This window comes from Mesoplodon mirus (genome assembly GCF_964341445.2).
Source record: "Mesoplodon mirus genome assembly, chromosome: 10".
Classification (NCBI taxonomy): domain Eukaryota; kingdom Metazoa; phylum Chordata; class Mammalia; order Artiodactyla; family Ziphiidae; genus Mesoplodon; species Mesoplodon mirus.
Genome location: NC_138986.1, coordinates 8,949,582 through 8,962,999, shown reverse-complemented (window position 1 = coordinate 8,962,999; position 13,418 = coordinate 8,949,582). Strand labels below are relative to the sequence as shown.

Genomic DNA, 13,418 nt, shown 5'->3' with positions numbered 1-13,418 from the left:
TTGGTTGTAGGAGGGACCAGATACAGCAACTTATCTCTCACCTCAGAAGGGATCTCTCGACATGGCTCTCACCACTGGACCCCTAGCAATTTCACTGAGGTAGAAGGCACGTGCATCTTAATTGGATTTATTTCCCACCCTCTGACTCCAAATGTTTTACCAGTAAGTGCAGAGTAGCTGCTACTTTTTGCTTAGTAGGTCCAGTCAGCATGATCTCATCAATGTAATGGGCCAGTGTGATGGCGTGTGGAAGGGAAAGATGATGGAGATCTCTGTGAGCTAAATCGTGACATGGGGCTGGAGAGTTGATACAGCTTGAGGTAGCGCAGTGAAGGAGTAGTGCTGGCCTTGACAGTGGGAAGCAAACTGCTTCTGGTGGGCCTTACTGTCAGAGATGGAGAGAGGGGCGCTTGCCTGACCAGTAGCTGCATCTCAGGCACCAGATGTGTGGATTTGCTCAAGCAGTGGATCCCCATCTGGTACAGCAGCCTCAACTGGAATCACCACCTGGTTAAGCTTCTGCACAGGCCAAATAGGTGGGTTGAATGGGGATGTGGTGGGCATCTTTCAAGCCCTTGATGGTAGCACTAATGTCTGCAGTCCCTCCAGGAATGCGATGTTGTTTTGGTTTAGTGTTTTCATAGGTAGAGGCAGTCCTAGTGCTTTTTCCACCATAATAGCCCCCACTCCACACGTCAGGGAACCAGTGTGGCGGTCTGACCGCTGCTGAGTATTTCGATTCAAATTATGCATTCTGGGGGCTTCCCTGGTGGCGCGGTGGCTGAGAGTCCGCCTGCCGATGCAGGGGACGCGGGTTCGCGCCCCGGTCCGGGAAGATCCCACGTGCCGCGGAGCGGCTGGGCCCGTGAGCCATGGCCGCTGAGCCTGCGCGTCCGGAGCCTGTGCTCCGCAACGGGAGAGGCCGCAACAGTGAGAGGCCCGCGTACCGCAAAAAAAAAAAAAAAAAAAATTATGCATTCTGGAACTGGGGAATTAACCATAGGATGGGTTTGGGGACCTACTGCGCCCATTGTGACACATACCTGAGCTAAAACTCCACTGATCATCTGGGCTCCATAGGTCCCTGCTACGGTAGACCACAGTGATGTTTCGGATCTCCTGAAATTAGTGTCAGTTCAGAGCCAGTGTCCAGTAGTTCTGTAAACGCCTGATCTTTTTCCCTTGATGCATTTGTCCTGGTAAAAGGCTATAGGTTTCTTTGGGCGAATGATTAACAGTATAAATGCTCGGCAGTGTACTGGGGTTCTTTCTTAAGGGGACCCAACCTTCCCTTTTTTCAAGGACCTTTGGGTCTGTAAACTGGCTCAAATCTGGAAACTACTGATGAGTTGTCATCCTCTGTTTTTATGATACAGGTTAGGCTGTTGTTCACTTGATCTAGAACTTTCCTGCTTATGCAGATCAAGTAATGATTTGGTAGGCTTCCTGTGTCTTTCACTTCTAGGGACCCCATGAGCAGCTAGCTAACGCCGTAGGTCTGCAGGGACTGGGCTCTTCTGACCGCTGCTGTGCCTCTGCAGCCTGTTACGTGAGCTCACTCGCCTCATCTTACACGGCCCCGCCACTGCTGGGATCCACTTATTCCCACTACATGCTGTTTTCCCGACTCAGGGACCATAGTTGCCACGGTAAGGCCTGGCCTGCAGAGAGGGCAGTCATAGAGCTCTTTAAGGGTGCTCGGGTCTCCCCGCACAACTTTATTTCTCACAGCAGTGGTGGAAGGTGTGTCTTCTGGAATCTCCCAGTAGGTCTTAAACGACAGAGCCACCATAGCAATGCAGCTCCCTAAGCCTCTGGTTCCCCTCCTCTGCGTTACACCTGGGCAGGTGCAGCGTTTCTAATTCACTCACCGGGAACCACCTTTTGGTCCACGTTTTAGCCAACCACCCAATCAGACTGTTAGAGTCCTCTCCGACTACCTGAGCTACAACTTTCCATGCAGAATCTCTTTTTAGTGAGCCCACATCCGTAAGTTTGGCCTGAGACAACTTTATGTTCCTTCCACCATTATCCCATACGTGTTCCCTGGGCTTCTGTCTGTATAAATCAGAAGACTTGGGCTTCCCTGGTGGCGCAGTGGTTGAGAGTCCGCCTGCTGATGCAGGGGACACGGGTTCGTGCCCTGGTCCAGGAGGATCCCACATGCCGCGGGGCGGCTGGGCCCGTGAGCCATGGCCGCTGAGCCTGCATGTCCAGAGCCTGTGCTCCGCAACGGGAGAGGCCACAACAGTGGGAGGCCCGTGTACCACAGGAGAAAAAAAAAAAAAAAATCAGAAGACTCCAGTAGTTCTTTTGGAGTGTAGCACATGTCCTCATGGGTCACGTGCCTCACCGCTGGGCCTGCTGGGATGTGAGTCTAGTTATAGGTCTAGAGGTGAAGAGGGGTGGGGGGCGGGTCCTGAGGAGGATCAGCATCGTCCTGCACGGCAGCTGCCATTACTGATTCCTTAGGCGATGCAGGGCTAATCCCACAGAAGGAGGTGGGAAGGCCACTTCCACCGGGAATGGGGAGAACTTCCACCGGGAAAGGACTCGTGAGAATTTAGCAGCTCAGTGTCCCCAGCTTCGTCAGGATCTTCCTGCACGTCCCCGGAACAGGATCCCATTCTCTCCCAGTCAGTGCAGTCACTTTAGCATCAAGACACCTTGCGAGGCTGGGAGTTCAGTGGTGTAATTCCACTAGTTGCTGGATGAGATTCCGGTTTGATTTTCAGCACTCTCATCGCTGTGGCCACAGGAAATAAGGGTCTCCTCCAGGGCGCACATAGACGCTTTCAGGTCGTGGGTGTGGCACTTGAGCTGGGAATGCAAATCCCTGAGCTCATCCTTTGCTTTCACCACTTTGTCCAGTGACCTTAGGAGCAACCAGCAAGCCTCATTACGTTTGTTAGTTTTCCAAGAATGTTCTAAGGTATCATAAAGAGAGTCACTTACCTCCTTGCTTCTCATAATAACTGGTTGATTAGGAGCATCTAAAGGGAATATTTTGCCTGTGTTCATGAACTATCAGTGCCCTCTTTACTACTGAACATACAGTCATTAGCATCTTTAATCAGGTCAGAGAACCAATTCCAGAAACCCCAGAACCACAGAATACTCACCCTTGACATGCGGTTCCTCTAGAACCACTCTTGGTACCAAAATCTGTGTTAGTCTGGGTTCTCCAGAGAAACTGAACAGATAGGAGATACAGAGAGAGAGAGATGGCGGGGGGGTGGATGAGAGAGAGAGATTTTATTATAAGTGTCTCACATGATTATGGAGGCCGAGAAGCGGCACGGTTTGCAGTCGGCAAGCTGGAGCCCCAGGAAAGCCGATGGTGTAAGCGTTCCTGCGTCTGAAGACAGGTGAAGACTTGTGTACCAGCTTGAAGACCGAGAGCCCCGAGGAAGAGAGCGAATTCTCCCTTACTCAGCCTTGTGCTCTGTTCAGGCCTTCGGTGATTTGGATGAGGCCCACCCACATTGGGAGGAAGTGTGCTTTACTTAGTCTACTGATTCAAGAGGTGGTCTCGTCCAGCAACACCCTCACAGACGCACCCAGCGTGATGTGTAGCCAGTTACCTGGGCGCCGTGTGGCCCAGTCGAGGAGACACACAAGGCCTCTGCTCCTGGTTACTTTCCATAGTAAGGTTGTTAGGGTTTCAGAGTTCAGAGCGCCCAAGGGACCACTGGGTCAGTCACCTCGTTTTGCAGATGAGGAAATGAGGTCCAGAAAGCCTGTTCGCTGAGACTCGAGTCTAGACTTTCCTGACTCCCAGTTCTTAGTTCTTCCTGAGAAGCCAGGCTGCCTTACTTCCTGGGACAGGAGTGCACTCCGATTGTGAATCCGTTGGAAATAAGCCTTCCTGGGACTTCCCTGGTGGCACAGTGGTTAAGAATCCACCTGCCAACGCAGGGGACATGGGTTCGAGCCCCGGTCCGGGAAGTTGCCACATGCCGCAGAGCAACTAAGCCCGTGTGCCACAACTACTGAGCCTGTGCTCTAGAGGCTGCGAGCCACAACTACCGAGCCTGCGCTCTAGAGCCCACGAACCACAACTACTGAGCCTGCACTCTAGAGCCCGCGAGCCACAACTACTGAGCCTGCGTGCCACAACTACTGAAGCCCACGCACCTAGAGCCCGTGCTCCACAGCAACAGAAGCCACCGCAATGAGAAGCCCACGCACCGCAGTGAGGAGTAGCCCCCTCTCACTGAAACTAGAGAAAGCCCGCGCGCAGCAACGAAGACCCAACGCAGCCAAAAATAAATGAATAAATAAATAAATATTAAAAAAAAAAAAGAAGTAAGCCTCTCTGTGGGTGCACGCCTCCTTCCTACACAGAGACATCTCTGCTCAGCCTGCAAGAATGTGCCCCAGAGACATGCTCTTGCACTGGTTCAGGTTTGTACTCAGGTATCTCCTCCTCCAAGTGGAGGGTGGTTGGCAACAGGCTGGGCGTGGCCACGGAGGCAGCCGGAACACTGGCATCTCAAGCTGCAAGTGTTTGCTTCAGGACAAACCCAGTTGTAAATGAAATCAGGTTCACGGTGTTTCCTTTGACTACTTCTTTTAAGGCCAAAGCTCTGAAATATTACAGTGTAAGATTCTATGAAGCGTGTTTATGTTATTTTGGGAAAAGCCTTGAGTATGTTGTTAGTATATATACTTTTTTTAAAATATCCTCAACTTAATAACTTGGAAGATTGGATTAATTGGATGAATGGATAAATGTGTCTTAATTTTTTTAGCAGAAATCTTTATACAAAATATATAGATAGTGTCTGTGTCGTTAATGCCTTCTTGAATCCACGCCCTCCAGAGAGAGCCTTCCCAGAGAGCAAGGGAGGGGGTCTGCACACACAGAGCCCCATGGACATCGTGTGCATTGCATGGGGTCATGTTGTGTTCACTTGCGTTGGGCAGTCAGCACGTGCAGCAGAGTGGGTACTGTGTGCCTGTGTTCCTGTGTTTGTATGTTTTACACGTATATGTGTGTGTTTATGTATGTGTGTGTGTGTGTATATATATATATATAAAACCTTTACAGATAGACCAGGAAAAAGACTACCTCTGTATAATATATGAATCTTTCTTGGCATTTGAAAAAAATCAACATTAATTATCAATATAGTTATAACCTGCTTTTTTCTTTCCCTGTTACACTTTAGGACCCAAAGTGATCCAGACTTCTGCAGCTAATTTTTCACTAAATAACAGCAAAGAGGTAAGACTGGGTCTAAGGGTCACTAAGAAATGGTTCTGCTTAAAGGGTCATTAAGGTCAAACCCATCCCCCTTGCCCGGCAGCTTGCTTCTTGGGCGACACACATTTCTCACTCTACCGTCAGCTGCTGGCCTCTGGGTCCTTGTTTGCTTAAAGGACCTTTGCTGCTGTAATAGTTCCCTCAGTGCTGAGAAAGGATGGTGATGTTACCTCTTAGGGAAGAGCAGTTCATTCCCAAAGGCTGGTGAAGTCCTCCTGATTCCTCCTGTGCGCAAGACTTATTAGGTTGTAAATTCTAACGATGCTCACTTAGGTTTCTGCCTCTTTTTTTATTATATTTGCCTACGTTAAGAAGTGGTCTTTTTGTCAGGTTTCTAACGGTAACAGTTTTTTTCTAATGATTATTTGGTATTTCTTGCATGAACTCAGTTTAAATGAAAAATCCTGTTTCTTTTCTTTTTTAAAAAATAAAATATGCCTTGATTCTTCACCATCTTTAGAGAAAAACAGAGGTCCTTCCAATTGGAAAATTTTGGTTTTCTTTAATAAATGCTAACTTTTGTGAGAGCCCAAACAACTAAGCCTTTTCTTTTTCTGATATCAAAGTATCTTCATCTATAAACTGAAAGCAGTCGTCCCACATTCTCACTGCCTTGTAAGGTGTGCGCTTAAATCTGATTATTTGACCCAGTACCTCCCCCCACCCCACCCCCGTCTTCGTTCTCCCAGCTCCCTGCTAGGTTTCCACCGCCAATTCTCAAAAAAGCAAAAGGAGAAAAATGTCTGAAAACTTACCTTTTGGGCCCTTGTTTGGCCTATCATCCCTTTTTTTTTTTTTTTTTTTTTTTTTGGCATTTCTTTATTTTCCTTAACTCTCAGATTGAGGATCTGTTTGAAGAGGTGCTGCCATAGGGTTTCCTGACCATAGTTTGGTCTTTTAAAATTTCCATCTCAGGAGGTAAGTCCTTTTTTGACACTGAAAATAGCAGCCGTCCCCCAGAACTGACTCGCTTCCAAAAGATGGTCCTCACTTCTGAAAGGTTATAGATCATCCTCCAGTTGGTTTCATTGTTTTGGTGGATTTGGGGCAAGTCTCCGGGCACAGGGAGTTTCACTGAGGTCTGCCAGAAGCATTAAAACACAAAAACTACCCATTTACGTTCAAATAATGCTTGTCTTTGGAGCTAGGATCGGGCTCCTCAGGCAACTTCTTCTGTGTCACTTGCTGTTAGGCACCAGTATTGTGTTTTTCAGCAGACACTGCAGAAACGTCACTGACAGTGTGGTCCCCCTCTAATTTTTCTCTCTAGGGCCATTAAAGCTGAAAATGACAGATATCAGTGACATGTCTGGCATATTGTTACTAAAAAAAAATGATTCTTGTGAATATGAAAATATTTGTTGGTGTCCTTTATTATCTTATTATATGTATCATCTTATGCACTTTAATTCTTTTCTCCAAGATGGCCTTTTCTTGGTATTTAAGTAGGTATATTGTCCCAAGGCTATAGGTAGTGGAGACTGCCTGCTCTAGAAGTTTTCATGAGAGACAAGTGAATTGCAGCAGAAAGTTAGTCCTTTATTTTTTTGAAAGGCAGAATTTTACTTATATTGACTAAAGGAAAACTACATGTTTCTGTTTCAGAGCTAACACTCCAACCTTTTTCGTAAATGTAGATTTTGTATGTTAAGGTGAGACATCGGGTAGACTCAACTGAAGAGATCACATGGATTTTTTAACTTTTTTTTCTTTTTGCCTCAGCTAAAGCCAGTTCAAATACTTTCAAACCCGCTGTCTACATATAATCAGCAACTATGGCTGACATGTGTTGTCGAGTTGGAGCATTCAAAAGGTATGAAGCCTGACATTTTAGAATGACTTTTATTTGTACAGAGCACCGTATTTGAAAGGTTTAAAGAGCTTTAAAATCTTTCAACAAGTGCTCAAAGATGGATTATAACGTGGTGATTATTCTTTTCAATACCAGCAAGTTGGGAGCCCCTTACATGTCCTCCAAGGAGAGTCATGTTGCAGCACTCGGGGAGTACCCGTCACGGCTCAGGGAGCTCCCGTCGGCCCTCAGGGATACCGGACATCCTCCGGGATACCGGACATCCTCCGGGATACCGGTCATCCTCCGGGATACCGGACATCCTCCGGGATACCGGTCATCCTCCGGGATACCGGACATCCTCCGGGATACCGGTCATCCTCCGGGATACCGGACATCCTCCGGGATACCGGTCATCCTCCGGGATACCGGACATCCTCCGGGATACCGGTCATCCTCCGGGATACCGGTGAAGCCTAGCTCCGTGGCTGCACAGTGTGGGTGCTGCAGCAGCAGCCTTTTCCAGTGGGCTTCTGGGAGAGAATTAAGTCCTGGTGTCCTCAGGCAATGGTTCTGTCCCTCAGGGACAGTTGGCGGTGTCTGGAGGCCTTGTGACATGGCTGTCACAACTGGGGGGCAGGGAGTGCTGCCAGTATCCAGCGGGTGGAGGCCAGGGGTGCTGCTACACATGCTGCAATGACAGGACAGATCCCTCACAGTAAAGAAGTACCCGACCGCAAAAGAGCCGTGGTGCTGAGGCTGAGAGCCCCTGCCCAGAGCACTGACAGGTGATAATGACCTTGCTCTATCCACCTAGGGCGACCCTGTCAGGCACCCTCCCTGAGAACCGAGAAGATGCTCCACACCGTTTCCTATATACTGTGATTTAGAGCAAGCACTTCGGTTGAAAGAATTAGGAAAGATAACCCAACGACTGCAGTAAATGAAGTGAAAAATAATGCATATTACAAAAAAATTAACCTCTTTTTGTAACATTTTAAAAAGCATAAATAAATTTGATATCAGTATATATTTGTGTGTCTAGAAAACAGTCTGGAAGGATGGACACAAACATGAAATTATAGTTTCTCTGGTTGTGGGATTATACATGTTTAATACCATCTTTGTATTTTTGGTCTTTGATATTTTTAAGCAATGAGCATATAATCAGAAAAACAATGAATTATATAATCAGAAAAAATAAGAAACCTGTTTTTATTTTGGTATGAAGTGAAATTAAAATTTATATGGGAAATTAAAAAATAAAACTTTATTAGCCATGAAATATTTGCCCTTTTGTGAAATGAAACTTGGGGGTGGGTGAGAAACAAGTTGGTGGAAGGGCTGGGCTTGGCTGGCAAGTGTGCGCTTGGCAGATGTGCGGAGGTTGATGCGTCACAGAACCTTCCCGGGCCGACACACAGCCAGGCAGGCACTTCTGCAGGTGTGACGGCCTCTCGTGGTCTCTTAACACTGGATTTCTTTCTTTTGTAGAAACAGCTATTCAGACAAACTTCACTATGACTGTTAAGGTTGATGGTGTAGCTCAGGACGGGACCACCATGTTCATTCATAATAAAGTTCACAATCGGACGAGGACCCTCACATGTGCAGGGGTGAGTGCATTTGACTGGTCCGTGGTGAGTCATCTTGCTGCTCTCTTAGGTAAAAAAAACGGAGTCATACCAATGATGGCATGGAAAACCCATCTAACTGTATACACTGATACCTTATACATTCTTAGAAACGTACACGCACACATGCACACAGTATACACATACACACACCCTGGTGCCTGTTTTTACTGTCGGTGTAGCCTACTGCCTGGTGCATCCACAGATGATTTGACTGGCTGCCTGTCTCACAGGAGGGTGGCCTGCCACTGTCCTGTGGTCTTTCTTGATTGCTGGGGCCTTGGTTTATTTCCAGCTGTGGGATGAACTCCCTGATCCATTCGGGGTGCTGGGACCCAGGCCTCTTGGGAAGAGTGGCCTCCTTTTTTGAGCGTCTACTCCAGGGTGCAGCATGTGGCTCTGGGCTAGGAGACCCATGGTCCACAGAGGGAAAGGAGCCCTCACTCTAGGTTTTGTTGATGCCGTATTCCGTCAGAACCCCAAGAGTCAGAACCAGATCCTGCTGTAGCAAGGAGGCCCCGATGGGACCTAACGGGTCGTGCATGCGTGGGAGCATCCAAAGGGATTGTGTTTGGTTATAGGATTAGGAAATGGCCTCGTGGCGGGTACTGTCCATACATGGTCTCCTTCCATCCCCAGAGCAGGCCCACGAGCAGGAACTGTTGTTAGAGCCCCATTTCATAGACGAAGATACTGAGGCTTAGAGAGGTCAAGGCACTTGCCCAAGATGACACAGATCGTGAGGGACGGGACCAGGCCGCCTCAGACCAGGCTCTTTTATTCCGAAGCCTGTGTGCCCTTAACACCCACGCACAGCGCCTGGTTAGTAACAGATACTGGACAGTTCTTCCTGGTGAGAAAGAATTCGGAGAGGGAGGGTTCCTGTTCAGAGGCTGGCCACTGGCTCTCGCCCCTCTGTGTCGACGTCGGCTAGGAGGTCCTGAGATGGGTCCGAACCGTCGCCCGAGGGGCCTGGGCTGCAGGAAGGCCAAGCTGACGGTGCGCCCAGCACAGTCGCGGCAGCATCTGCTTGCACCCTGCGCCGCGGCTCTGCCTGGCTCGTTGGGTGGACCTGGGCAGCGGAGCCCGGGGAAGCAGCAGAAGTGACCCGACTCTCCCGCGTCCTCCGTTCATTGCCCGTGTGCACGGGGCTGTGCCAGTTTCTAAACTGTATTTTCCTCGTCTGTAAAGCTGGGGGTCACGCCTCCCCTGTAGTTGGCGGAGAGTGGTGAGGATGGAGGTGGGTTAGGAAGGTGAGAGCTCGTGCTGCTCGCGCAGGCGTGAGGGTCCAGGCACCCCCACCGTACTGAACAGACAGGAGGGACGGCAGGTGTGAGGTCTGAAGGGACCACTGCAGCAGCAGTGGCTTCTCCGTCCCGCGCAGGCTGGGCCAGGAGGCCCGCCAGCCCCCCGCCGTGCTCTCGCCTTTCCTCTGCCTTCTTTCCCGTCCCCTGCATCAGCTCCCGCTCCCCGCCCACTGCCTTCCTGTCTTCTTAAGCCTTCTTACGTGGCACTCAGGTCTGTTTTCCTACCCGACCTCAGGCAGTCCTGGCTTGGAAAGCCTTTGCTCAACGGCAGGGTGACTGCCCATTTCAGACCCCAGGCTCCAACAGGTGCCACGGGATGGCCTGCTTGTTCTGGGCTGTGGCCAGGTTCCTCGTGGCACAGGAAGGGGCCTTCTGTCGGGGCCTGAGGGGCACGCTGGCCCGGCCACTGAGTCCACACCTACATTCGCCCCTGGAGGGTGGGTTTCCTTCCCCTCACCTCTCTGAAATAGAGGAGACCTGAGCAGACCCGATTCTTAATTCTGAAGGACGAAAGCAAGGGGCTCAGCCAGCCAGTGGGCACACACACCACACACTTCAAGAGATCGCAGGGGACTCTGCATGGGAACGACAGGCAAGTGGAGGAAAAAAAATACGTAGTCCACTCTGTGCATCGTTATAGCAGTTGCAGAAGTGGGCCGAGGAGGAAAGTTAGGCCGAGGGGTCTGATCTGTTGTGTCTTAGCTGACATGCCTCCTGCACTGGTGTATTTGTGGAAGCGTCAGGTTTGTGTTGCATTAACTTACTTTTTTATGCAGGTGACATTATTAGTTTTAAAATTTATTTTATTGAAATATAGTTGATTTACAATATCGTGTTAATTTCTGCTGTACAGCAAAGTGATTCAGTTATACATATATACATTCTTTTTTATGTTCTTTTCCAGTATGGTTTATCACAGGATATTGAATAGAGTTCCCTGTGCTCTACAGGAAGACCTTGTTGTTTATCCATTCTGTATGTAATAGTTTGCATCTGCTGATCCCAATCCCTCCCTCCCCCATTTCCCCTCCCCCTTGGCAACCACAAGTCTGTTCTCTAGGTGACATATTATTTTGAATTGTATGAAGTAGAAAGGTTCTAATGACTGTAAACCATGTATTATTTGTTTCTTAATATATCCATTTGGTTCTTTCTTTCTAAGAACTGGTTTTGGCTGGCATCTGAATTTTTCTGAGCTTCTGGCAGGTTCCCTGGAGATGATCTCTTGGATCATCTGTTGTTGGAATGTGTTACTTCGTGGGTCAGTTGGTTCACGAGTGAGTCTTGCTTGCCTTTTAAAGACACAGATCTTCCTTGTGCATTTGCAGAAATGTGCAGAAATTATCGTGGCTCACCTCAGCTACTTGAATTACACTCAATATACAGTGACTGTGGGATTCAAACACCTGAAGGAACGCATCAAGGAAATGAACTTCACCGTAAGTATACCAGCTGACCACAGCGTTTCCGTGGCTCATTTGTTTAGCTTCCATTCTTTGTGGAATGACTCAAATAAATCACAGCATCGAAATCATGTTATTTTGGACAGTGGAAGACATGTACAGTCTAAAAACTGTAGAAAAACCACAGTTTCTTACGTATGTGGGACCACAGTTGCTTAAAGAAACAGCATGGAATTGGAAAACCATGGTGTTCTGAGGTTTAGCAGAGAGAGTAGCCTTCCAGCTGGGAGGTAATGGAGAAGTTGCCAGGTGTACCCTCCAAGGAAGGCCGGACCCCCTTCTCCAGGCCTGTGAGTGGTCTTCAGACCCTGCCGGACCTCTTGGTGAAGGGTCCCTGCTCTCCTGTGCCTGTCTGCCCCCAGTCATGCAGCTCTGATGGTTAGACTTTCCTGTCTCGTGTCCGGCTGAAATCAGCCTCCTTGTTCCCGCCGCCTATTGGAAGTCAGAATAATCATCAGGGTGACTAGGGACACGGGTGTTAGATCAGCCAGAAGAGCTGGGTTCAGATCCCAGCACCACCATTTACGGTTTGACACTGTTGTGCCTCTGTTTCCTTATCATACAATAGCTACCTCATACAGCTGTGACTGTTGAAGGGAGGTGCCAGTGGGTTCCTTTTGTAAACTATGCTGTTTTGAGATGTAATTCACATGCCATAAAAGAAGTCTGTTAGTCGTCGCTTCTCATTTCTCCCTCCCCCAGCCCCTGGCAGTCACTCATCTGCTTTCTCTCTGTATGGATTTGCCTGTAGTGGACATTTCATATGAATGGAATCATATACTTTGTGCTCTTTTGTGAATGACTTCTTTCACTAAACAGCGTTTTCAAAGTTGATCTGTGCTTTGCTGGTAAGGGCACTTTATCCCTCTTTTGCCAAATAATATTTCATTGTACGTGTGGGCTACCTTTTGTGTATCCATTCATCAGTGGATGGGCATTTGGGTTGTTTCCATTTTTTGGCTATTGTGAGTAACGCTGCTATGAACATTTATACGCAGATTTTTATTTGGACAAAGGGGTCCCCTTTGCTGAGAGGTTGTGGTGTGTGGGAGCCCTCCTGCACCCTTACGGGCACTCCCACCTCTGCGATTTTCTCTGTTTCCTGGGGGGCCTCTGGAGGTCGGCTGGGCTTGGGGTCATGCCCAGAGCCTGCTCGTTGTGTGTGCTTGACAAATGGTAGCCGATGTTAGAGTCTTGCTACTTTTCTTCGTGTCCTGTCTCTAGACTACCCAAAGCGAGTTTGTTTATTCTTTATCTGCCTGATCCGCTCCGCAGGTGTTTGAAGATGGCTGTCTCTGAGGTTTTTCCTTTCCTTCACAAAGCCCCGGGGGTGTGACTTCTGGACCCCTCAGACTCCAGGTTTCCTCCCCATGGCCCCGAGTCAGCCTGGCCGAGAGGGGCGCCCCCCTGGGGAGGGAGCAGGTGGCCCCCCAGGTGCCAGCTCCTCTAGAAGCTGCGTCACCTGTCGGACCCCGCGGACTTATTCTGCTGTTCAGCCTAGTCTCCTTCATTCCTGGCTCCTGTGGTGGGTTTCTCACAGTTCAGACGCTACTCAGACGTTACACTCTGCTCCTGAATTTCTTCTCAATGCTTTTAGCTTCCTCCCCAGTCTCTCCCGATCTCTGAGTTTGAATCTGGGTTCTGTTCCTTGTTGTGCGAATGGTTTCCTCAAACTTCGTCTTCAGAAGATCTGATTAGCGTCTGCCTGTATCCTCAGCTTCGCGATGTAGAGGTTGAGCCCAGATGGGGCCTCAGACAGATGCCGTGAGCTCAGGCACTCTTTAGACTCATCTTGTGATAACATCTGTGCTTTAGACTTTGCTATTTCGCATCCTTCTGATTGGAGAATGCGGAAAGAAAAGAGCACCACGTTCTCCCAGCGAGGGATCTCTCCTTTCTGTCGTCTTTATAGGAACGTCATCCCCTACAAGCCCTTTATCAAAGTGCTCAGCA

General features: G+C 48.8%; 1 protein-coding gene across 6 annotated transcripts in view; it reads left to right on the top strand.

Annotated features, from left to right (window-relative positions):
- Nucleotides 1–13,418, top strand: part of TMEM181 (transmembrane protein 181) — a 51,668-nt gene that overhangs the window by 18,078 nt on the left and 20,172 nt on the right. For 5 of the 6 annotated variants that reach the window (XM_082634203.1, XM_082634204.1, XM_082634207.1 and 2 more), the window contains exons 3-6: nt 5,175–5,230; nt 6,992–7,082; nt 8,556–8,677; nt 11,331–11,441. In XM_082634203.1, coding sequence (XP_082490329.1) covers nt 5,175–5,230; nt 6,992–7,082; nt 8,556–8,677; nt 11,331–11,441 — 380 coding nt within the window. Of the gene's footprint in view, nt 1–915; nt 1,650–5,174; nt 5,231–6,991; nt 7,083–8,555; nt 8,678–11,330; nt 11,442–13,418 lie in introns of those variants that run through there. The other variant, XM_082634208.1, reaches the window with a different exon arrangement.